Below are 26,998 nucleotides of genomic sequence, written 5' to 3' on the forward strand. Positions count from 1 at the left end.
GTCGGTGCCTTACCCACATTTTATAATTTGTAACCTGTAAAATGGTATTTAAAGAAAGAGTGTTTTCCAACGGGTTGTAAAACATCAGAAAACGTTTAGGATATAATATTTGACCAAAAATAGACCTTAATGAGCCTAACATCAAGAAACGAGGGAGGATAGAGCTACTAGCCAGCGAGCACTGATTTTGAGGGCAGTGACTTCAATTCACCTATGTTTGTGGGGCATAATATGTTGTTTGTTGCAGGCTCTTCAAGATTGAAGATGAAGCAATCAATCAGTGATATTGAGGTTGTCCTCCTACGCTCGCTACTCAGACTCATGTTTACAATTTTATGTTGAGTTCGATATTGTACTCAGATAACTTATAACATGCTAACTTAGGCCTATACAATATGACATAGTGGATGATATCAGGGGTAAGAAAGAGGATTACAGAGAAAAAGTAAGGTTATTAGCGTTTCTGAGCACCTAACTCTTTTATTATTCGCTTTCCATTCCATAAACAGTCTTCCTTATTCTAACTTTGACTTTCCTATCATTTGAACCCACTCCACCTTGACACATATCACAATTCATTGTTCTTTAATACTGTGTTCTTTCATCTGAAGTCTCTAACCAGATTTTGCTCCATCAAAGGTAGTTAGTATCTACTAATATATTATAACTTTGCGTGTTTCACAGGGACCTGTTAGGCACTATTTACGGACTACATTCAGATGCTTTGCTGTTCCTCTGTTCCTCCTCCTTCCAGCATCACACCCTCAGTGCACAGATGCGGAGCCTTCTACATCAGGAACAAAATTAAAGTACGTATTCTTCAAGTTGCCGTTCATACCAAAAGCTCTTTACATGTGGTTTTTGACGACCATAAACTTCCTAAAAAGTTGTGTCCGATAAATCCGAAGAAGAAACAAATTTCTAATACAATAATGCTGGGTTTGGACGTGGTGTGCGTTTTCCATAGTTTCAGCGAGGGCGCGATTCCATTTTATAAACGGATGATAAAAACTGCACCCATAGTGCAATACTAAAATATAAACCTAACTGTGAACATTCTGGGACATCTGCACGAAAGTACTGCTCTTTAACATTAAGTCTAGAGCATGTCTCTCACGAAAACACCCATGTTTAACTAATTAGTGTCATCTATCTGTCCCAAATTCACGTAATTATAGCCTTTACGTATTGAGAGAATTTTCGATAACAGTTCATATGTATCAAGTGTATTATTAAATTCTATTACGGTTAAGCAATAACGTGGTCGAGAACACCTCCCCGTAACTAAATAAACCGTATCAAATTTAACTAACTAACTGGAATACTAGTTGGAATTCTTCTTTTCCAAGGTTGTACTTTTGTTCTTTCAGTTAGCCTACTTATTCAGATGCAATTAGGAATCAACTCATGCAGACAAGAACGAAAGCTAATGCCGTTACCAACATCGACATAACATTGCTTGTTTTTCAATTTCCGAACACAAAATATTTATACTCCCCACGAATTAGGCTTTCAATCAACGGTTATTACTACTCATCATACTGTGACTTAATCAAATATTTGCACACGCAATCATTCTTGATTATCATAACACCGCTTTTTTAACTCAACTATTTTTCGCAACAGTTTGATGCCTTGTCCTCCAATATGGTGTCCATGAAAGTTAACAGTGGCAACATCAAGTATGCATTTTGAAGAGTTTATTAAGACCCCATAACTTTTAAAACGGCGAAATAAGTTTCTCAGATAATGTACATCCTTATCGGTGGAGGAACTATCAAGTAAAAAGTTCTCAATATAAAGGAATACGATGTCCAGTCTTCCAGTCACTTCATCTAAAAATTTCTGAAAGATTTGGGCTGCAATTTTCAAACCAAATATAATTCCCAAAATTTTAAACATACAAAGGTTTAATGATAGCCGTTTTTCAGATTCTTTCTTATGACATCGGAATTCGATGGCATGATCTTACGACGTTCAGCCCAGAAAAGACACGTTTCCCCTGTAATGACAATGACAGGTTCTGTAAATTAGGAATGGGACATCTGTCCGAGACTGACTGAATATTTGAACGATGATAATTGTAGGATCCAAACAAAGGATCGAACTGAAGAATAACTGTCTAGGTAGTTTACATACGCACTATCGCCTAGTTGAAACCAAAACAAGGTGATTAGGTAAATAACTGTCATAATATTCATCATCAATATAAATGTACATCATTACCTAAACATATATTACCACTCAGTCATTCCACTAATAATTGTTCAATTATTCAGATATCAATTACACCAAATAAACAAGTTGATAAGGAATGTAAGAAAACAACCGAGCAGACCAAAATAAATGTTGTTCCATCCTTTCTGGATAGATCACGTATATATTTGTTCGAAAGATAATATTTAGTTGTTTTATAACACAGTGTTTTCAGTTCTGAAGGAGTTCTTCAATTCACATTCAAAATGCACAATCCCAGACGACACAATCAAAGGGGAAACAGATCAATATGGCCGCCGCGAAGGCTAAGCATCAACTAAAACAACATAGATGTAGTTCAGAAGGAAACATGGAAACTCAGTGAAGGCGTAAGGAAAATAAAAACTATAGCAAAATAAAAATATTGCCATCTCAAATGGAATCAGAAAGACTGACAAAATATACAACAGCAGGAATCAATAGGAATAAATTACAAGTGTATACATGGAGGGATTTTCACACACAACACCTTAAAAATGGATCTTGTAATAATAATGACAGTAACAATCACTTCTTGGACGTCATTTATAATTCTTGTTGTGCACGGTGGATAATGGAGAAGCCTATAGGCTGCTATCATTCCCAATTCCATCGTGTGTTGGAGTTTCCATTTTGTAATCCTTATTTTATCTTGGGGTATCCTAAGCGAGCACGCGTAAATTGATTGACCTGTGGTATGGTGCGGTGTGAGTCGATATTCGTTCGGTCTGGTAATCAGCCTTTATGATACTATCACACTCGAATGAGAAATCAGTCAAGAGATTTTTTGTCGGTTTCACTACGCGAATACCGTAAATTTGAGTATTAGCCGTTGTACCTCTTACCAGTAAACGAGTATTACCATCTGTAAGTTCCCTTTCGTTCAGGTCTATAGGTAAGTTATAAGAGCTGAGAAAGTCAGCCAAAAAGATCAGTCTTTTTACTTGCAGTACCATGAAAATCCACGAAGGACATCAGAGAACCCTTAAGTCTAGTGTTAACGACTGCTCTCCATATGTTCGGAAAATGGTTTCGTTAGCCTTTTGGACAAGAGCTCCTACCCGAAGTACTTTGCCGTCACGATAATGCTGGTGAAACTACGCTAATTTCCTCTTCGGTGGCTACCGAAAATTCTGTGCCAAAAATGTTGTCCCTCGCGTGCGGGAGATGGTTTGTCGAATAGTCAAAGATTTTCACTGCCATTATTATCTGGTTGATTCGTTTCCCGAAATGTCTCAATCTGTAGATGTAAAGCTAAACAACCTTGTACATTTCTGTGCTTTGTCACTATAGTTATTGTGGTACCAACAGATGCCTCCAGCTGGTTTCGAACATCCAGACTGAGATCCGTCGGATGACATGCATTTTTAAAGAGACCTCGTACTCTGGATATCAATATTGAATATTGTTGCTTGTAATTGCGTAAACATCCCCACAGACGAAAAGTGAAATCCACTCAGCCATCTTGAAAGCTCTAAACTTGTGACAATCGTAACATAAGAATGTTAACACGGATATGATGAAGATACACCACATCGCTTGTAATCCTACTCCAACATAACATCAATATATTTCAGTACTAAACCATACCACAGAGGACATCCATGTAGAACGGAACAAAAAAGAGATAAACTCGCGTAAAATTTTGTTGATAAAAAACTGCGAATTATGAAACTTCCTATTGGAACTAATAGTAATGACACCTGAATTTTGTCAAAATAAATCGGACATTTACTTTAGTTCTTTACATACTCAGAGGGATTTAAAGATGCCACAGGTATTCGGAGTTTGACAGTACTTAAATACGTAAAATCTTAAAATCGGCGGATACCAGCCCAATTATATTAGAGGTCATAAATAAGGGGTTCGAAGAAATATTTGGCAGGCTATTGATGTGTCGAGAAGCGTTTAGTCTAAGCTGGCTATTAGGTGCAAGGCGTACGTAGTACGGCGTGCCGACCCGGGATTCAGTTAGGGTTCGTGCGTCCAGCAAAACTACTGGGGTCAGCAGTGATGTTGCAGACTTGCAGAATTACTTATTTTGTTCTTTTATTTACCGCTACATATTGGTCTATCCGTTTGTGCTCAACATTCCCTTTTGTTAACTAGTTTGTTTTCCAGGTGTGAAATCACAAGAATTATACCCATCACACTTCGAATACTCCTTTACTATTCAAATGTAGACTCCAGGTAGCAAATAGTTCATCAGGTCTGCTTTGCAAGGTTTGAAGCTTGGAATCTGGCGCTTATACAAACTGTGCGTCTCACCAGCTTCATCATGGCCCTGTTGGACATAACTGGTTTTGAAATGGTAAATGGGCTTGAAAAAGGTCCTGGAGCAAGAAGTGTATGTACTCATCTTACGGAAGTTGATCTTTATCGGAGTCAAAAAGCTGAGGTATTGGATTTGGCTTATTATAAGGGTCCTAGAACTACCTAAAACCAATAGAGTATGGGATACAGTGCAAAGAAACGAAGATTAATTTTTTCCACGGCACTACTACTCTTGCACTCAAATATTCTGGTGGTGTCATCGTAGCGACAGACTCTCGTGCAACAGCTGGACCATATATTGGTAAGTTTTCTGATACTCAATTCATCGTCTAGCTTCTGGTACTACCAAGAAGATAATCGAGATCAACAAGTATCTCCTTGGAACTATGGCTGGAGGTGCTGCGGACTGCCAATTCTGGGAGCGCGTTTTGGCTAAGCATTGCAGGTGATGCCTAAAACTTCAGACTTTATGTTTTAGGTTGTTTGAGCTGAGAAATAAGGAAAGGATATCCGTTGCCGCTGCGTCAAAGTTGTTGGCAAATATTGTCTACAACTACAAAGGAATGGGTCTCAGTATTGGTACGACTATTGTTGGTTGGGACAAAAATGGATCTGGTATATATTATGTTGATACTGATGGCAACAGAACCCCTGGAAACCTGTTTTCTGTGGGATCGGGAAGTCCCTATGCCTATGGTGTTTTAGATACAGGGTATAAGTATGAGATGAGTGATGAAGATGCGTATGAACTTGCTAGGCGGTCCATATTTCATGCAACACACCGCGATGCAGCGTCTGGTGGATTTGTTAACCGTATGTTGTTTCTGCAACTTGTAAAAATACTTTTTATAGTGTATCATATGAAAGAAGATGGTTGGAAGTTTATCGGGATCTATGATGTTGGAGAACTTTACTACAAATATATGTCAAAATAAACTTTGATACAATAATAAACTTTTTATTCTTGTTTTGTCTTCTTGATTATAAACAAATTCTGTTCTCTGTTTTAGAATACCAGAAGGCTGTTCAGCATCCAATTTCCTCCAGAAACTCCTATTCTCATTATATTTCGAGGAAGGTGGTGCTTGATTTTGTATTTGGCTGCTTTAATATGGGTGTGTGAATATCTTGTTTATTACTTCACACTATACAGTTGTAATTGGCCCAACCTACCCAGTGCTAGTGTGAAAAACATACAAAATCCAGACACTGCAGTTGTCAATTTAATGGTACTAGCAGACACACATCTCGTTGGATACGTCCTAGGTCACCCCATTGACCGCATTAGAAGGTTTGAATCGTTTATCTTTACAAATATTTACATGGCCCTAGTAGTCGGTTTTGTTGCATGACTTATAATTAAATGTGTCAGACTTTTTGTAGTGAAGATTATTCTTTGGTAAGTGAGTAGGTTTCGAACAATATTAGGAGTTTTAATTACTTGGTAATTAATTACTTGGTGGTATAATACCATATACTAAGTATCAGTGTTCATAAGCTCATCAATATCTCTCAATCGAACTGGCTTGTTGGAATAACAATGGACGTTTTAGGTTGTTTGTGATAACTTTGACGGGACGATGCAATATATATTAGTCACTAAAGCTAATCTTTTTGTAATAGCTAGTGATATTGCTCCACCCATCTTAGCTGTTGGAAGCGCGATCGTATTTTATTTATTTGTTGGAATTCCTGCACATTAACTAAAGAACTCCAAGGTTGTTCTATCACGATTGGTACAATCCAACTGTCGTGTACGTAAATCGGTACAACGAAACCGTCAATTGAAAGAGGAATTCTCTTAGATTGACTTCGGTCATGCCAAAATCCAGTACGTTATTTCCCCTTATGCAATTCGGTATTTGGTCGAACAACGAGTAATTCATTAAGATAGTTTTAAAAAGTAGTGATAATCAATCCTTAGTGGAACTCATCTGGTGATACATGTGGTCCACAGAACAGTAATTAAAATCAACGATAGTGAACAATCTTGATTTCGATAAACCCACACATCAACTGCTAAAAAGCCCATGTTTGATAGTTGAAAATTGTAGCTTCATTGGGATGGCTTCTGAAATAGAGCTGTTGGGAAACGTTGCTTATTGGAATTATTTTGACCACTGTAATCATCAAAACATTTTCCCAACCTACTATATGTAAATAAACATCTAGTCCAGAATATTATGTGATATTGTTTGTGGTTGTAAATTCTAGGATTGTGATAAAATGGTATTATTTAGGGTTTCAAACTTAGTTATCATCATTTCAATAACCCTCTTTATTACTCTATCAACAACTACCTGCAATACTTTCGTAAACTGCAGATCTGTGTGATGGCGTGGTTAGTGCGGAATGTTAAAACCTATTGAAATTCCTATAAAAATACATTTTAATTTAGCGTATTTCTTACAAAATTACGATAAAACGTAACTTTCATAATCCGCAAATGAGGCTCATAACACAGCTTTTTCCGTCTGTGTCCATGTAAACAAGCTGTATTGTGTAATAAATAACATACGGTTCCGCTTTCTCAATCTAAGGTTTCTGCTGTGACTTGTAAGTCAATCATTGGAGGTAGGTTAGATTGGACTTTGAAACCAGATTTGTTTTTGAATATTTTCACTGCTTTTATCAAAGTAACATATCAAGATAAAGCTGATTATCTTATCAGAGTCACCACTCATTAGAACATTAAGACATTTAGCTTTTGATACTACTGTACAAATAATGTAAACATGAAGTATGTATCTATTGTTTTGCTTCTCAAAATTGTAGACTGCTTGAGAACTATCTGTAACAGGGTAACATATTCAATATTAGCAATAATCAAACAATATTAGTTCTCTGCCTGCCTGGAATTACCACATGTTCACTTACCAAAGATAAACAAGTATGTATGTAACGAATGGTGGAGGCACTTTGCCGTATATCTAAACGTCTTGCATCATCCATGACTAAAAACCAGTATTGTGCATTTCTGTTGAAACAGTGATTTATAAGTAGTTTCAAAAATTCAAATACCTGTGATATAAGACTTGAAGTTCTCAATGTGTACCATGCACTGACAAAGTCATTTCACAATTGGACTCAACATCACACCATCCTATATACTCCTTTCATTTACATCAAAACGTACACATCCGTTATAAAGTGACTATTCGGGACCTTTCGAAATTCATCTTTATTCGTGAAATCTCCATTTTTTTTTAGATTATTCAGAATATTAATAGTATCTAGTAAGCGTATCTAGACCAAACAATATTATGTTTTATCAGTAATATTAACATGTTACTCAGACTACGTCAACTTTTAGGTTTTCACTTAAAATTTCCATACCCCATTGTTATAGGAAAAATAATCACTGACAATCTACGATTTTTTTTGTTTACTTGACTTTCAACTATTAAATCACTGATCGAAGCACAATTTGATTTACCAAGGTTTAGGCAATGGGATAATATAACCGGTCTTCACACATCAGGTATGTCTATCAGGTTATTACTTAACTACTGGGATATTTCCTTGAAAAGTATACAGAAGTACAACATACGTCCCTTTTACATCTCAGATTTTAAACAATGTAGTGACCTATGGTGGGCGATTAAAAAATTAACAGACAAACTTCATTAACAGTCACCATCTTGGATGCCATCCATTAAAAAATTTTTAATCATATATCTAAGTTATAAAATGATCGTAATACTACCCACCTTAAATATTTGTACTAAGAAATCAATTTTTAATCCAGTCACTGAAGTTTTCGATACCAGATGTAATAATAAAATTAGTTGTTGAATAATTATTTCTACCGAAACACCACTTATATTAAAGTACAGGGACTAAAAATATTCTTAGTTTTTCTCGAGAGTTCTATATAGGTAATATACTAATACGTCGTGGTCAGAGTAAAAAATACTTCTGTGAGTAGATGAAGAATGATCCATCTTCAATCGTTAAACATCTATGGTTAGTTGATCATCATTGTTAGTTCACCATACTGAATTTATAGACTTGACTGTCTACGACATTCTTTTGCAGAACACTCTCATCAAACTAATGAAAATGAAAGAACTGCGCATGAATAATTATCTGTTGGTTATTGAAGCATAAAAGCATTATTATAACATTAAACATGATATTTTAATGAAACCTTATGAACCAATGTTCAATGTTTATATTTCACCTTCATGATTCTAGAGATTGGCAAATGAAGCGTGCTTTCCAAGCTTCCTTATATTTACATAATCCCAATGCCGTTATAATATTAGGAGATATTTTGGATGAAGGGAAATGGGCTACAAATGATGATTTCAACTATCTGGTGGAAAGATTTCGTGATATTTTTCATCATGATAAAACGAAAACATTAGTTAAAACTGTTGTTGGGAATCATGATATTGGATTTCATTATGCGTGCGTCATCTTAATTAATTGTTATGCAAAGTTTTTTGTTTATAAATATGTCTTATCACATCGAACGTAAGGTTAGTTCCACGTCTTTTCAGTTGTGCAGCCGTTCTTTTAACTCCAATTCACACAGTATTCAAACTATCAATCCCTTTTTATTGATACGAAGATAACCTGAATATGACAGCATCAAACAATACCGACTTCTAGATCTGTTTCTACCTTGCTTATACTGTAAATAAACAAAAACCAAGACGACAATTTTTATTTATTTATTTATTTGAACACAAATTATGGTCCAAAGGGGCATCATATACATATGTGTCCTACAAAGTCACTTGACTCGTGTGTGGTCTATGATACTGTCCTGATTCCAAACCAATGGTGCACAGGGGCTCCAGTATCCTGAGGGAACAAATGGCGTATGAACCAACTGTCGGTCACCGGCTACCATGGGACTGCATCTCCTCACGATGCTCCTTTGCCTTGTGGATCAGACCTTTTGGTCAAAGGTTCCGGGTGTGGCCCCCTAAGAAAACCACCTTCTTCAGTTTGGACACCTGGACAGTATCACAGCCCTCACACAAATCAAATGAGATTTGTGTGGCGCATATGTATTCGGTGCCCCTTTGTACCATTATTTATGTGTTCAAATAATAATAAATAGCTTCGAAAAGCTTGTTTCACGTGCGCTTATCCGGGGACCCTGTGTCATCTTCGTCTGGTATTGCTGGCGTTGGTGTCTCACTGAGCGCTAGAGCTGAGGCAGCACTAATCGATTGGATCCCCATTAACAGTCAGTTATGTGCTGTTAGATTAGAAAGTTCCATCAAAGTAAGAAGAAATCGGCGTAAGAAACGATGTCTTTTCGTCATCTCCGCCTATGCCCCGACAGATTGCAGCCCGGATGCAATCAAGGATGAGTTCTACTACCAGTTAACAGTTCTTCTCTAGAAAGCGCGTTCGACAGATATTGTGGTACTAGCGGGGGACTTGAATGAAAAGGTCGGGCGTCTAGGCACAGAAGAGAGTCGTTTAGGTGGCGATGGGGACTTGTTGGTCGCAGGACAGGTAACGGGGACCGTCTACTGCAACTGCACAGACCACAACCTGTTTCTGGCTAGCACTAACTTCCGACACAGTCATCGCCGGTGTGCCACCTGGCATCCTCCCTCTGCATCTCAAGCCTGGACTCAGATTGATCACATCGCGATCAGCTACGGCCGGTGTGGTTGTGTACAAGACTGCCGCTCCTTTTGGAGTACCTATCTGGAGTCTGATGATGCCCTGGTCTGCGCCAATCTTACCTTACTTTTCAGTGGCCGAAGTATTGACCGTCATCAACGGATTGATGTTAATAAATTGGTTTCAACTTCTGTTGCAAGTAAGTATCAAACCGAGCTGGCTTCTAGGCTAGCTACCATACCACCGAAAAGTATAGATGAGCATTGGTTGCAACTGCATGACGCCATGAAAATGGCGAGTAAAGTTGCTTTCAGCTTTGCGAAACGTCCCGCTTATAAGCACAGGGTTTCTTCTGGCTCCTTACAACTGATGGAAGCCCGTCGGTCTTCTCCGGATGGCCGTGAGTTTGAGCACAAACGAAGGCTGTTACGTAGTGAAATTGGGCAAAGCTTGCGTGAGGACCGAGAAACCTGGTGGTCGGATCGTGCTATTGAGCTGGAAGCAGCAGCTGCACCTGGTAACTGCCGGAAGCTCTTCCAACTCATCCGAGCCACTGGCAGCAAAAAGTCTGGTGTGAGTGAAACTATCTGTGAGGATGATGGGATGCCAATCACTAACATCTGTCGACGTCTTGGACGATGGGCGGAATTCTTCGGAGGGCAGTTCAACTGGCCTGCTGCTCCGGCAACGTCGACCAGTTTGTCCTTCCCCCCATGGCCGGTGACGACTGATCCACCCAACGAGGCGGAAGTCCGCAAGGAACTCCAACTCTTGAAACGCTACAAATCACCGAGCCCAGATGACTTACCTCCGGCTCTTTTTAAAGATGATGGTGGCTTTCTGGCTAAGGAATTGACTGTGTTATTTACAAAGGTTTGGGAGCTAGAAATTGTTCCAACATCATGGAGTGAGTCGATAGTTGTCCCTCTCTCTAAAAAGGGTTCACGTCGTTCCTGTAACAACTACCGGGGGATAAGTCTACTTCCGATTGCGTCCAAACTATTGGCTTCTGTCATTCTTCGTAGGTTGTTTAAAACCCGAGAACGATTGACTCGCGAGGAGCAGGCTGGTTTTCGTTCTGGTCGAGGATGCATCGATCATATCTTCACCCTCTGCCAAATGTTTGAACACCGTCATACTTATCACAGGCCAACAATCGTAGTGTTTCTTGATATCAGGGCTGCCTTCGATTCGTTGGACTGGACTGTTCTCTGGGATTGTCTATTGAAGAAGGGTGTGCTTGAGAAGTTTATTAACATCTTAAAGGCCCTGTATACAAACACCTGAGGCAGAGTGAGGGCATACAACCACCTCTCTCCATTGTTTCATTCAAGCAGTGGGGTTAGGCAGAGTTGCCCAATCTCACCATTCCTCTTCAACTTTGCCATCGATGACATTCTGGAAACAGCTCTGATGGATGTAAGTAATGGCAGTGTGGATCTTTTGTCTGGAGAAAGACTTCTCGACCTTGAGTATGTGGATGGTATCGTCTTACTGTGCGATAATGCCCAAGGCATGCAATCCGCACTTAATCAGTTGGCAATCAGTGTCCGCAGGTACGGTATGTGCTTCGCACCTTCGAAGTGCAAAGTACTCCTACAAGACTGGCATGATTCTCATCCTGTACTCACCCTGGATGGTGAGGAGATAGAAGTAGTTGAGAAGTTCGTGTATCTAGGTAGCTATATAAGTGCTGGTGGTGGCGTGAGTGATGAGATCGATGCACGTATAATGAAAGCCAGAGAGGCTTATGCCAATCTGGACCATCTTTGGTGCCTTCGTGATGTTAGTCTGGCTGTAAAAGGTCGGATCTACAACGCGTCGGTAAGAGCAGTTTTGCTCTATGCTTGTGAAGCCTGGCCTCTCCGAGTTGAGGATGTTAGACGACTGTCTGTGTTCGATCATCGTTGTCTGGGAAGGATTGCTGACATTTAGTGGCAACACCATGTTAGTAATGCAGAGGTTCGGAATCGTGTGTTCGGGCGCAGAGACGATAATTCAATTAGTGTCACCATCTTGAAACATCGACTTCGGTGGCTTGAACATGTTCTACGAATGTCGTTCCAGAGACTTCCACGTCGTGCATTATTTGCCGACTCTGGGACTGGTTGGAAAAAGCAGAGAGGTGGTCAGTGTATGACATGGTGTCGAGGCATGAAAGAAAGCTGCAAAGGGCTAGCTTCTGTTGGTCCTTCACGACTCCCTGGCTGGGGTCCGAGAGATGGTGCAACACAGTGGCTAGAGACGTTGTCAGATATGGCTCAGAATAGAAGCCAGTGGCGATCGTGCTGTAACCTCCTTTTACTTTCTTCATAAAGAGTGATTATAACTTTCTTAACTGAGAGTTCTTCTGGTTGTACATTTCAGTTCCCCCCATCACTACTCTTCTCTTTTTTTTCCTTTATATATATGCATCTCACCCCTTTTCTGTTCCCATTCTGATTGTTTTGTGTGGCGCATATATATCTGGTGCCCCTTTGTTTCAATATGTATAAAATATAATAAATACTGCCTGGGCCCCCAGATCGAAGAAGGTGATTTTTGTAGGGGGCCACACCCTGAGCCTTCGACCTCAAGATCTAATCCACAAGGCAGTGGAGCAACGCCAGGAGATGCAGTCCCATGGTAACCAACAATTGGTTCATACACCTTCTGTTCCTTCTGGATCCTGGAGCCCATATGCACCATTGGTTTGGAATCAGGGTTTTCCAACTCCCCTAGGTGGACTTTCCGTTACCACCAACCCGGTTATAGCGCCAGACATTCGCTTTTCGTCCTCTCAATTTTGTAAACAACAGTAATTCAACGAGAAGGTAGTTAGTAGGAATTCTGTGGCAGTGGCTGTATACACGTGGCGATGTGAGATGATTTCGACAGGGAGATCTGACTCTTCCCACCCTCGGCCGTACCAGGGCATTTGGGGGCACAAGACGATAATGGTTGCGAGGTAAGGTATATTTGATTGTATTCAGATGTAGAGGGAAAATAAAACCTGTAAAATAGCTATTTATAGTAGGAGAAGCATTTAGCTTCAAACAGTGTCATAATTTGATGATAATGCTTGGCCAAGCTCCTTCAGCTAGTACTATCTTTTTAAACTAACAAGTTCAGAATCGATGCCGAATGCTTACCTCTTCAGACGCCTTAGACGATTTTAATCATCTTAAAGTACGTGGTAACTCAATTGAAGAAATTGTGAATATCATCTAAACTTTAAACATTTCCTATGATTTTACTAGCTCCTCTCACACATTTTGTATTGCTGGATGATTCCAAATTTATTGCTACTGTGTCATCTTAGAATTTGATCAGGATGGTAAAATAATTTCCTTTTTTTTATTTAGCACCAATGAGTTTTTGAATCATCGATTCCACCGGGATGTTGGGGACAATGTTTATACACCGCCTATTTATCTATGGTCTTTTTTTGGCATCCATTTCGTTATTGCAAACAGTATCGCTTTTGAAGGTGATAATTGTGATTTATGTTTCAAAGCCAATTTCATATTGAGATTGATCGCGAGATATCTTGATTGTTTGAAGTTATCTACCCCATCTAATGCCAAAAGTTGTTATTCCAAGGAACTTGGCATGGGTCTTTCTGACGAATTTCCATACATTGATGTTGACGTTAATGGTAGGTTAACGCGAACTTATCACTCGTGATTTAAGTAATTTACATTATGAAGCGTACACTTATTTAAAGACATCATTCAATCATAAAGTTCATTTTGAGTCTGTCTGAATGCAGTTTTACATATCTTTTCTGTTTCCAAACTTACCAATTTAACATACCCATCAATAGTCTGTTAGGACAAGATTTTCCGATTGTTCATTACTTTTGGTTTTTCCGTGATTAAGCTTAATTAAACCATTATAAATTTTTAGTTATTGGAAATGTATTCACCAAATAGGATCACCTGTTGATCCTTACAATCTAGTGGCAGTTTACGTCTTCGATTTACTTACATTTATTCTGTGCACGATTTTCTGACCAGAGAACTTACTTATACCAGGTACATCTCACGAAGAAGCATGGGTCGCCCTGACCGATGCTGCTACCTTGTCTTGGTGGCTGGGCTTGCCTATCGTGATGAACCAATCGAGCTATACTGACTGGAACAGTCGTTCCTCAAGGTCCTACCATGCCAGGCAGTTCTGTTGAAGAGCGGTGAGACTAAACGCAGCAAACCCAAGGTCCGAAAGGGACGTCGTACTGCTGACTGTACAGAGGTGTGATGGCAGTAAGGTGTTTCCTCCAGACAACCAGCATGACAGCGATACTGCCTTCCCACAAGGAGGGGTGGGGTTAGAAAAGGTCGACCCTAAAAATGCACACCTCACCTTATCCCACGGATATCCGTCTTCGGCAGTAAAGTCTAGATAAGTACGGAACTATCACGAAAACTACTCTCGAAAATGTGTGTGACTGACCTCAAGCAGTTGTTTCTTGGGCACTGCGGTCACGCTCCCAGGTCACTAAGACCACTTCTAATCCAATTTCTTTTTCAGGTACCTCTAGAAGAACCCGTCTACGGTGTAGGCAACCGGAAAGTGATAACTGCCCTCATACCTCTAACAGCACTCAAGATCACTGTACTCATAATCAATCTCCTTTTTCAATAACTATTATTCTCCCACCTCGACTTTCAACACTGAACTTCCTCTTTAGACTTCCTACTCAAGTGTCACCATGCCCAACGATTCTGGTGCGCAAAACACCGTCCCAGATCTACTAAAACCTCGCTCCAAACTACACGTTGGAGCCTTCAACGTACGTACCCTAAGTCAAATCGGTCAACATGCCTCCTTGGCTAAGACCCTAGAATCTCGTACCATTGATGTATGCTGTGTCGAAACACGCATAAAGGATCCTAGTGTGACCATTCACTTGACCTCATTTCGCCAGAACGGAGAGCCGACGAGATACACCCTCGGTGTACCTGGCGACCTGCTGACCAGTTCTCGTGGACTGGCGGTTGTAGGCATAGCACTAAGTACGAGGGCAGAGCAAGCACTATTAGAATGGGTCCCTGTTAACAGTCTCCTATGTGCTGTTCGGCTAAACGGCTTCGTAAAATCTCGGAAGGATAGGGACACACGTCGTTGCCTTTTCGTCGTTTCTGCCTACGCTCCCACTGACTGCAGCCCGGATGGAGTGAAGGATGAATTTTTCAGAAAGCTTTCTGTACTTCTTCATAAAGGTAAACGCTCGGACATAGTGCTCGTAGCAGGTGACTTTAATGCCCAAATAGGTAGTCGAAACCAAACAGAAAGACATTCAGGCGGGTATTTTAGTATTCCGACTGGGCGAACAGATAATGGTGATCGTCTGCTGCAACTGTACTCAGACAATCGTTTATTTTTAGCAAGCACCGATTTTAAGCATTAGGAGAGATATCACCTAACATGGCAATCCCCTGCATTAAATCACCGACGGACTGAAATAGACCATATTGCCATCAGTCATCGTTGGAAGGCTCGATAGAAGGCTGTTGCTCGTTCTGGAATACCTGTTTGGACTCATCATGCTCTAATACGAGCATGGATTTAATTGCGCCTCACTGGACGCAGAAAAACCACATTAAGAAGACCCATTAGAGTCGAAATCAGTGACGAGAAAGCCAAAAGTAGATTCCAGGAACAACTAAGATCACACTTAGGTAGTTCTGAAAACGAGGCTGACCCAGTTGTTGCTTGAAAAAATATACGAACAGCTATGGAAACAGCAGTGACACCTGTTAGTGATTTAAACAGAAGGGTTACAAATAACCAATGGATTTCTACTAAATATATAGCACTGATGGATCCTCGTAAACTCATCCCATCAGACTCTGAACACGATGAAGAGCGAAAACAAATCAGATGTAGGTTAACCAAAAGTCTACGGAACGACCATGAGCAATGATGGGCAACGAAAGCAAAAGAAATGGAAAAAGCAGCGGTTGTAGGTAAAACCAGATAGCTTTTCAGACTAATAGAAGAAACCGGAATCAAGAAGTAAAGTGTGAGACTATCTCGGGAAAAGACGACACTCATCTGCTCTCAGCCCAAACGTTTATAACGATGGGCGGAACACTTTAAGGAGCAGTTTATCTGGCCTTCAGCTAATCTACAATTAACCACCATTCCCGAACAGTCTGAATGGAACATTGAAGTAGGTCCCCCGACTCTAGCTGAAGTTCAAAAGGCTATAACTAATCTGAAACGGGGAAGAGCAGCTAGTCCAGATGGATCGGCTCCAGAGGTCTTTAAGTATGGTGGTTCAATTTTAGCGATTAGGTTTACTAATATATTAGCTAAAATCTGAGAACTGAATGTAATCCCATTCTGCTGGTCACAATCTCTGATTGTCTCTATATATAGGAAGGGGTCAAAATCATCCTGTGATAACCATAGAGAGATTAGTTTGACTAATATAGCATCTAAAATACTAGCCTCAATAATTATCGGGCACCTAACTAAGACTCGTGAACTGCAAACACGAGGAAATCAGGCTGGCTTCAGACCTGGTCGTGGCTGTATCGACCACATATTCACCATTCGTCAGGTTTTAAAACACAGGCATGCTTATCGGTGTCAGACAATGATAGTTTTTCTTGACATGAAAGCAGTATTTCACTCTGTAGACCGAGAGGTTCTGTGGCAGTGTCTGTCATTGAATAGTGTACCTCAGATGTACATAAACCTTGTGAAAGCTCTTTACTGGAACACTACTAGTCTAGTCAGAGCTTATGGCGAACTGTCATCTGATTTTGCAACCTCAAGTGGTGTCCGACAAGGCTGTCCACTATCCCCATTTTTGTTCAACTTCATCATAGACCTACTTCTGGAAATAGCACTCTCGTCGACTGAATTTTCAGGAATTGATCTCCTTCCAGGAGGGTCCACTTATCGACTTAGAATACGCAGATGACATAGTCCTGTTTGGTGAAGACGCTGACAAAATGCAGAGTCTTCTGTTGGAACTCAATAACAATGCCAGGATATTTGGAATGCGTTTCTCCCCCTCTAAATTGTAAATTGGCATTTGGGGGCGACACTTGTTAGTCTTTATTCGTATTACTTTTACACTGGCCACTGTAGCAATGTCCACAAATAGATGGTGTATTGTTACATGTAACATATGTCCCATCACATCAGTCAATGAAGGATTACGTTCTCAATTATAATAGATTTGCCGTTTTTACCTATTTTCCTAAGTGCAAACTCAGTGTTACGCATTTGGTGGTCTGACAATATACAGTCGATACTTCAAAGGCGTCTATAGTCAAATGTTAATAAGATACACATGTCTTCTAGTCTCATAGGCCATATTTCAAAACTGCCAGACAGTACAAAATATGTTGACTCTAAGTGTACCGACCCCTTAATAAGTAGACGGACGTATTCCTTGCATCATATCTGGTACGGTTAAAAAAGCCAAACGACGTATTGTTATTCTTGCCGAGATCTCGCTAGTCACCAGAGTTTATGAGAGTTCTCGAAGTGGAGTGATCAGCTCGATTAACCATTTCACTCTGTATGGTCATGAATCGATCCCTAGGTGCTAAAGAACTGATACACCATCACAAAACATTAGGGATTTAGAAACCGTTTTTTGTAATTTTCTTATTGTTAAAGTATCACACAGCTTTACTTTGATTATGGATAATTAATAGAACACACAATTGTCTTTCTTCAAAATTCAAGGCTTTTAACAGTGAATTCCTTTTCATTATCAATATGTGGTCATACTATTATAATCAATAATGTGTATTTTTTTAAACTGAATAAATATTAGTAAAATAGAGAAACCTTTTCTTGATGCATCTTCAACATGTCAAAAAATGATATGATCATTGAGATGCTAACTAGACTATTTCGTATTTTATGAGATTAGTTTTACTGTACTCGTTATTAGTATTATCTGTCTAGTTGACTCGTGTAAAATAAGTGTGTACCGTTTAATGTAACCATTTATTTCTCTTCAAACATATAATCATTTATGTGTATATATTTATTTGTGTAACTGCTTAGCTTTTTCAGAAGTATTCTTGTTATACTTGTTCCATTTTATCTAAATTTCAGACCCATCTTCTTTCGTCTATTCACGTCCGGTTATTTTACAACATTTCCCCTTATATCGTTCTTCTGATCGTGGATGCTCTACGAAACCAATTGATGCTATGCCTAAACACTTGAGAAAAACTGTAAACAGACCAAAACTTGATTGTCTTTCAAAAGAGGCAACAAAACAAGTACGTCCCAAATTCCACTGATGTTTTGCATATCTTGAATGTACTAATATGAATTTTTAAGTTCATATATATTATCTGTCTTCAAAAACAAGCTTTATTTACGGGTAAAATCGGTTACACATTCATTCAAAATAGATTTTTATGCTTTATTGATCTGTTTCTATTTTGAATCTACGTCCGAAAATATACACTGAATCAAGCGATGAGATTCAGTCACCTTAAAACATCATCTATAAGTAGCCGTCTGGCTTCGGGTTGTTATTGGCATCATATTTCACAGAAGGTTCTCCCTAAAATTTCAGTTTGTTGCTATGCGAACTTATTAGTGGGTACTTCTTATGTGTCTCAAACCAATACGAAATACTTTCGATGCTATTTATGTTTTGAATTTAGTCCTAATCTGATTGATAACTCATTTACCAGTCAAAGATTTTTGTAATCGACTTTAAACCACACTCTAACTACGAGGGTTAGTGATCGAAGTAAGTCGAGCGGTGTTCATACCTGCAGTCTAGCGACTGTAAATTGAAGGTCTAAACCATTAAGCGACTGCTCTGTTTCAAGACGTAGTTTGAGAATTTGCTCATTAAAAAGTACTACACATATGACCGAGCCTGATTAAGAATCATCCCACGCTTCAACAAGCCGATAGGCATTGGCGAACCTGTACCTGGAACCAGGTCGTTCGTGATCACCTTGGACCCTGCTATAGTTTCTCAACTGTTTTACAGTTGATATCATTCCTTGTCACCCCGTCAGTCATTTGCAGTATGGGACCTGGCACATGTGGGCATCAGTTCAAGTTGCCACACCAGTTTACCAGAACAAGATAAAATTATCAAGACAGATCCCTGAGTAGGAATAGAAACTGTGTAAGGAGCAATAATATCGAGGATTAAGTGTAGAAAAAATAATAAATGTATCAGGAGATTTCAGGGTTCAGGTTCTTAGGAAAAACAACAAGCGAATGGTCCTGTATCATTGAGAACGATTCTGAGCTATATTAGGATTACGATAGTCTCACGAACCCCAAACATTTAGGCTGCACTTACCTTCATCGCTCATTCCGGTTATCAATGTTTACATGGACTGTTGTTGAGTCACATAAGTAACGCACACCACGCCATGATAGTGTTAAACGAATTTTATTGGTATTTTACACGCGAACCACTTCTAAAGGATAATCATTTGTTGTTAAGGTAGTCAGTACCAATTTTTAAGTTTGAGTGTTAATTCATAGAAGTTCGGCTTTCCTATACAAACATCGACTATCAGTTACTGCTAGTTTGATATCAGTTACTGTGGTGGTAAGTTATAGTTTTGATCGCGAAATGTTGAATTCTCGTTTCAAAATGTCAATATTATTTATGACTGTAATCTGCGTAATATCGAAACTTCATCACTGCTGTTAGAATTATAATTATGTCATTCTCTTTTAATAAAATTAGTTACTGGAATCTCTTCGTCCACGATTAATACTATCTGGTCATACACATTACTCATGTAAAATGTCACATCAATTTGGTAACCAATCGGACACTGCTGTGGAATGGTCAGTTGCTAGCTTCTCTTGGAGAAATCTTGCAAATCCCGGATTTCTAATGGTATATTAATCGGATTATTATTCGTAATCTTAGTAATTTAATGGATTAATATAATACCGGAGTTATTCCTACTTCAACTGACTTCAGTTATTTCATGGACAATATTGATTGAGTTACAATGATATGCATAGACAATAATTTAATCTATACCATGCCTTATTCAAAGCAGCAATGACGAAAGAAATTGAACAAAATGCGGATCAATAAAGTTGAAATAATAATATGAATGATCGTGAAATAAAATCAGGAAATATTTATATGTAGAATAAATGAAATTTGGCTAGCAATCGAATCCAGAACGCGTTTTTCATCGTATTTGATACTCATCGGCTGAATGTACCCGAATCTCAGAGTTGATGTACCGGGACTGATCAAATCTCAGTCAAAATATCAACAACGGGACAATTTAAACCATTATAAATTGAATTAAAATTCAAAACTGTTGCGCAAGTGAGTAACTGTGTTGACTTGGGGTCTAAGTTGATAACTTGCTGTCGTTCGAAGTGAGTGTTGCTGGGTTTTAGTACCAGAGAGAACATTAACTCTGGCATGTTGGTGCATTCAGCTGGCGAATCTCAAATAGGATGAAACGAACATCTTGAATTTCACTGCTAACAACATCCCATCTATTCTATTTAAACTTGCTATATTGGCTATATTGAGGCGATTTTCTCGGGATGTACATATCCCAACTCTGACTGATCAAATCTTAGTTAAAATATGGACGATGTAACTCGAACTACTACAAATTGAATAAAGAAATATTTGGTAAGAAAAATCAACTTTCTCAATCTTTGTTGTAGGGGTTTTGTGCAGATTGGTTTAGGTTGTACCATCAAAAGCTGGGGGATACCGGGCACTGTTTCGTCCTATTATGCACTATACATCAATGTTCATTCAAGGACTCGTCATTTATCGAACTCGGGACTTTCAGATTTCACAGGGAATAATTGCCCATTAAAAGCTGGGTAGGCGTCCAGTGGTACCATTTCTACCTCGACTAATATGTGACATAGCGTTACAAGTTTTAGTCTTCTGTTTGAATAATGTCCCCTCCATTTAATAAACAACACGTAACTGACTTCATTTTATCACACAACCGATACAATTTGATTTTCTTGTCCTAGGTTCACTAAAATTAAAAGAAGGAGTCTCAAACAAATAATCAATGAGATTAGTTCAAATTTCTGTAATTGGCATTTTACAAGAGTGACTGTCATGATCGAATTTCATATCCTATAATTTCTCAAAACAGTACAGCGAGGCAGCTTATTGGGTAAAGCACAAGTCATCTCACTTATTCGAGCCTCACCATATTCATTTTGTATTTGTTTAGACGGATAGTACAATATACTAACATAAAATTGATTACGGAATTTCATTGTCAATAGTTTGCTTTTATATAAGCCCAGTTCGTTTCCTAAATCCTTAGTTGATAGGAAATAAATTTTGTTTGGTCATTTCAAGAATGTCTAATAAATTCATTTTTTCCATTGTTCAGTATTCCCTGACCGCCATAACTTATTGGGCGTTTCTCAAATCGGAACAAAAATTGAAAGCGAATAAAATAAGTTCCATTAATCCGGACATCAGTAAAAACACAGGAGCTTATATTAAATTTACATAAAAGTTTTCTATCATCTCATTTCGTCCACTAGCACTGATGAATTAAAAACGGACCATTCAACGTATCGGATTTGAGCCTGATCAGAATGCAGTATAGCCAGTGTGATCGGGCCGTAATAACAAGGAAGTAGTTGTATGATCTCTAGTCCGATTATCGATTTATTCATCCGTAACCATCGTAGGATCGCTGACCTACTCATCACTTGACGCATGCATCCTTTATGTTTATTCATCCTCGAGCTCCCAAGAAAGTGGCCATTCAGAAGGCGAAGATGGAAAGCATATTAGTTCTTTATCGTACTCGATTCAGCTATGACTCAAAACCCATAAGATAATATAACTGATAATTTTAGAAACAGAAACACAATTAGGTTAATACTATGTGTATATAACGTAGTTATAAGTGATCCGAAACCGGATTAATAGAGAATTGACTAATTGATGGTTACTTACTTACTTACGCCTGTTGCCCCTCGTGGAGGAGCATAGGCCGCTCACCAGCATTCTCTATCCAACTCTGTTCTGGGCTATCCTTTCCAGTTGTTATTCATCCTTTTCATATCTGCTTCTATTTCCTGGCGTAATGTGTTCTTTGTCCTTCCTCTTTTCCGCTTCACTTCCGAATTCCAAGTTAGGGCTTGCCTTGTAATGCACATTGGTGATTTACTTAATGTTTGTCTTATCCACTTCCAACGTCTTTTCTTGATTTCCTCTTCATCTGAAAGCTGGTTTGTCCTCTCCCGCAGAAGACTGTTGCTGATGGTATCCGGCCAATGGATGTTGAGTAATTTGCGTATACAACTGTTTATGAATACTTTTACATTGACGATGGATGTAGTAGTTCTCCACGTTTTAGCTCCGTACAATAGGACTGTCTTGACGTTCTCACTTTGAAGTTAGTTAATAGTTGTTTTGAGTTCCATATGTTCTTCAATTGTAGAAATGCTGTCCTTATTTTGCCAATCGTCGTCTTTACGTCTGCATCCGATCCTCTTTGTTCATCAATGATGCTTCCACCTCCTCCAGAGTTTCTCCGTCAAGTGTGACTGGGTTGGTGTTCTCCGTGTTGTATTTGAGAATCTTGCTTTTTCCTTTGTGTATGTTGAGGCCTATTGATTCAGAGACTGCTGCTACATTTGTTGTCTTCGTCTGTATTCGTTCGTGTGTATAAGATAGGAGGGCTAGGTCATCTGAGAAGTCCGAATCGTCTTTCATCTGATTCAGCAGCACATGACAACGATTTATGGGTCAAACGAAAGCTTGACAGTAGAAGAACATAAACATACAAGAGTGCAAACTTCTACTATTTATTCAACAAAAAAATTCTTCGTATGATATTTTCATCAGTTATACTAACCCTACTACTCGTCCCATCACACTAATCATGTTTCTTAATTATCATAAAATGTTCTTTTTTATTTCATGAATCCATATTTTCTTTCCGAATAATGTCTTCTGTTCCTAAACTTTTGTGCTACCACTGACAGTATCACTACTCTGACATCCCGTTACAGTGATATGTCGGGGCAAATTGAACCGATGCGAATATTTTCCAGGCTCGAATTGGCGTTTGTATAACTGACTATCCATTGTCTAGACTTAACTGTGACAAAGTAACGCACATAACTCATCAAATCAATACGCGCATGCGTGAGCTACCTATATTTTTACTGTGTATATGTTTTTGCATGGTCAGTGTAATTAAAACCTTCTTTCTAGATTAAAATATGGGTTAGATTGATGTGAACGTGTTGCTTAATAATCGAGAAACGATCGATTGATCACTGGATAGCGGTCAATATTACGTTTGTCAGCTCCTCAGTTCTGCTCGAATTCTATCGATCAAGTTACAATGTGGCTACTAGTCTAAGTGACTTCACATTTCGTGCACTGTGTCGAGCTGTAAAATGGTGGTTAAAAATAGTTAACGGGAAACCCTGGATGGGTGATACAGAGTCAAATCCTCCAGCGAGCATCAGTCCCTTAAACTTACAGGTACACCTTGGTGACGAGTCCTAAATAGCGTCAAACCTAGGTTTCAGTGATTTCATCAACTACCTCCACCATATTCCAGCTAATTGAGAAAGTATTTAGTATTTTTAGAAATTACACTAATATAATTGCTGAAGTTGTATTCTGTGTATCACAGAATGTACAATACTGATTATTTTCTCTTTCAATATTTACTATTTCCTCATATCTTTCTTGTTTTACAGCTTTCAATATCGTCCACAAATTATTCAATAAATAAATGTTATCTCCCGACTGAATTGCGTTTATTACAAATTTATATCTCCGGTGTTCTACTCGTACTTTTTGTTGTCACGTATCAAAAGTTAATATCATATTTCGTTTAAAACTCTTTTTCTTAGGACAATATGGATATAATTCGAAACTCTGATACATTTTCTTAACTTCCAATGTTTTAAAAATGTATTTTCTTCATTCTTTTGTTTATCTCCGTAATTGTTAAACTGTTTTGATGTGTTGTATTGATTTCCATACTGTTTTCTATTCCATAAGTAACATTACATAAGTTGTTTCGTTCCGAAAAATCATTAATAATAATAATTTCTGTAGTAGATGATTTCTTATCATAATCTGTGTGTATGTGATCAGAACAACTGGTGAACGCCTATAGTTTTGATATTATTGATTCAAAAACTTCCAAGATGAATGAGAAGAAATAAACACGATATATTTGCATCTGATTTATTTTTACGCATTCTTAAATGAGTTTTGTGAAGATGGCCGGATTTTGTAATTCTGCATCTTAGATTGATCTTAAATTAACAACCACTGTAATCTACAAATCCCTTGGATAGCAATATTCTTAACCAACTGAAGCTAGACGTATTAACCATTGGATGGTATTTTAATGGTCTGAGGGATACGTGCTCGTCACGAGCTCAGTAGGTCATGGGTTCTACTCCTGGTCCAGTTGTTGATCCCCACTCCTGATGAGCCCTATATTAGTGTAAAACATGTCCAATGATTCTTGGTTTGTAGCCATGGTCTAACCAAGGTCAATCTGTGATGTGTAAACACAAAATGTGGTTGTATTTCGAAAACGTTAAAACAGCGAGATTACAGCACTTTTGTTAGCGTTCACGTGTCAAGTAATAATCATTATACAGTAGGTTTTTTCCACTTACAACAACACGATTTATTTCCACTAATAATAACTTTTTATGTAATATAATTCGTCATAAGTAAGTGAAGTATTGATAATGATATTTTTCAATATATAACTTAGGTATAATAAAGCTGACATGTCTAGAAAAATGTTGGATTCCAAAAATGACAATCGAGTTGTTATTGGACCAGTTTTTCAACCTGATGATCTTGTTCCATCCACTGGGATAGGCCCTGCATTACCCTCTGATTTATTCAAGCAGAAATTCAATAAAGATTCGGAATCAGTCAGTTATAAATCTTCGACTGACTTTGGAGAGATTGATACTATCGGTCCTTTACTACCAGGACAAGAAATAAGTGAAGAATGGCGGCATCTGAAATCTGGTGTATGTTGTTTTTTATATGTTTCAGGTATCACTTTTAGTTAACATTCTTTTTTATCAAGTTTGCTTGTAAATATTTTGCATATCACTTTTATTGGGTAAATTGCACGAAATATCATTTATTAGTTAAATATCATCCAAGAAACTAGTTGTAAACATCTTAGTCAGTCTACAAATCTCATGAATATTGAGTTTATAGAAGATGAAAATGTAACAGTTTAAATTTCCCAATCCTTTTTAGAGACTCTGCTTTCTCTCAACATACTACATGATTCTATAAACACTAAATACTAGTGTTTTGAAACTAGTCATTCTTCTGAGACTAATCACCTTCTACTTTGAGGATCCATAAAATTGTCTGCTGTTTGGTTGACATAGTGACATAGTCTTCTGCATGTTCTTTTTGATCTATATCCTGTTATTAGTATGGCTAAAAGTCGACCGTCTTCTCGTTCGGAGAAATTATGGGATCAACTCTTCTGACTAATCTACTAGCCTCATAACTTAGCTCTTTCAAAAAGTATTTTGTAATGATATTTTCGGCATAAACCTTACTACTTCACTAGTAATAGGGATAAAGAAAACGTGGGATCAATGCATGTGGTTACTGATTGTTGTTGGTTCACAGCCCCTACTCCACGAAATCCCGACCATTGCTACTACCTTGACTTGGTGGTCGGGCTTGCCCATTGTAATGAACCAATCGAACTATACTGGCTAGAACAATCGTTCCTCAAGGTCCCACTGTAATGAACGAGAAGACGAGTGCGGACAATCGAATGTATTTAGGCACAAATTACAGAATATCTCAGTAAAATATGAGAACCATATAGTAAACCGTTAATTTGCAAACTATCAATGATTTGACTCAATCTTGACCGTTCACTCTGAAAATATCAGTCCATCGTCCCTGATTATTATTGTTCATGCATCTTCATACCAATTCCGTCCCGCTCCCGTTCTCTCCTTATCAATCTTCTAATAAAATACTTGTAAGCTACTGGTATTTGATCACAGATGCCTTAGAAATATTGCTTTCATCTGCTGGGATCACCGGGTAAGCAATAGTGAGGTTAAACACAGGGCATTATGGAATGATGATAAATTAGTTGATGAGGTCATGAATCTTCATCCACTGAGATTGTTGGGCCACGTGTTACGTATGATTGAACACTGATTATCTTGACATGCAATGCCCTGAAACACCCTATTACGGCCGAGGGTTGGGAGAGTCAGCTCTCCCTCTCGAAATCATCTCACATCACCACGCGTATACAGCCACTGCCACAGAATCCCTACTCACTATCTTCTCGCGGCAAGGGTGTATTTTACGAAATTGAGAGGACGCAAAGTGAATGTCCAGCGCTTTAACCGGGTTGGTGGGAACGGAAAGTCCACCTAGGGGAGTTGGAAAACCCTGATTCCAAACCAATGGTGCATATGGGCTCCAGGATCCAGAAGGAACAGAAGGTGTATGAACCAATTGTTGGTTACCATGGGACTGCATCTCCTGGCGTTGCTCCACTGCCTTGTGGATTAGATCTTGAGGTCGAAGGCTCAGGGTGTGGCCCCCTGCGGGCCCGGGCAGAATCACAGCTCACACACAATTAAATCATTTCTACCACTGACCTCTTTGTTATTGTGTTGAGCATATGTATTTTGTGCCCGTTTGTAGCATTGTTTATGTGTTCAAGGAAATGAATAAAATAAGTCATAAATCTAGCTCTTCATACTGGTTTATAACCTTCATTCAGTTCTATTTGTTAGGTGGACACTCTCAAGCTCACTTTAACGTTACTCAATAGTCGTCCATAAGTTATAGTTTTACCGACTTTGTTTCTTTTTTACAGTGGTTGATATGATGCGGATGAGTTGATCTTAGCAGAAAAGTAATTATTTATTGGTG

General features: G+C 38.7%; 2 protein-coding genes across 2 annotated transcripts; both read left to right on the forward strand.

Annotated features, from left to right (window-relative positions):
- Positions 1–4,513: 4,513 nt before the first annotated feature.
- Smp_164840 (proteasome catalytic subunit 3 (T01 family)) lies at positions 4,514–24,833 on the forward strand (the record flags this gene model as incomplete). The annotated part of the gene is made up of 10 exons (XM_018799957.1): positions 4,514–4,633; positions 4,666–4,810; positions 4,843–4,954; positions 4,988–5,322; positions 7,931–8,003; positions 8,707–8,922; positions 13,446–13,669; positions 18,172–18,341; positions 19,790–19,945; positions 24,828–24,833. 10 exons carry the CDS (start codon positions 4,514–4,516, stop codon positions 24,831–24,833), a joined length of 1,557 nt encoding a protein of 518 aa, XP_018653818.1.
- A 10-nt stretch (positions 24,834–24,843) lies between these two features.
- Smp_164850 (hypothetical protein) lies at positions 24,844–25,137 on the forward strand (the record flags this gene model as incomplete). Its single annotated transcript, XM_018799958.1, has 1 exon — positions 24,844–25,137. The coding sequence occupies one exon, from the start codon at positions 24,844–24,846 to the stop codon at positions 25,135–25,137; it is 294 nt and encodes a 97-aa protein (XP_018653819.1).
- Between the last annotated feature and the right edge of the window lie 1,861 nt (positions 25,138–26,998).

This window comes from Schistosoma mansoni, chromosome W, assembly GCF_000237925.1.
Source record: "Schistosoma mansoni strain Puerto Rico chromosome W, complete genome".
Taxonomy (NCBI): Eukaryota; Metazoa; Platyhelminthes; class Trematoda; order Strigeidida; family Schistosomatidae; genus Schistosoma; species Schistosoma mansoni.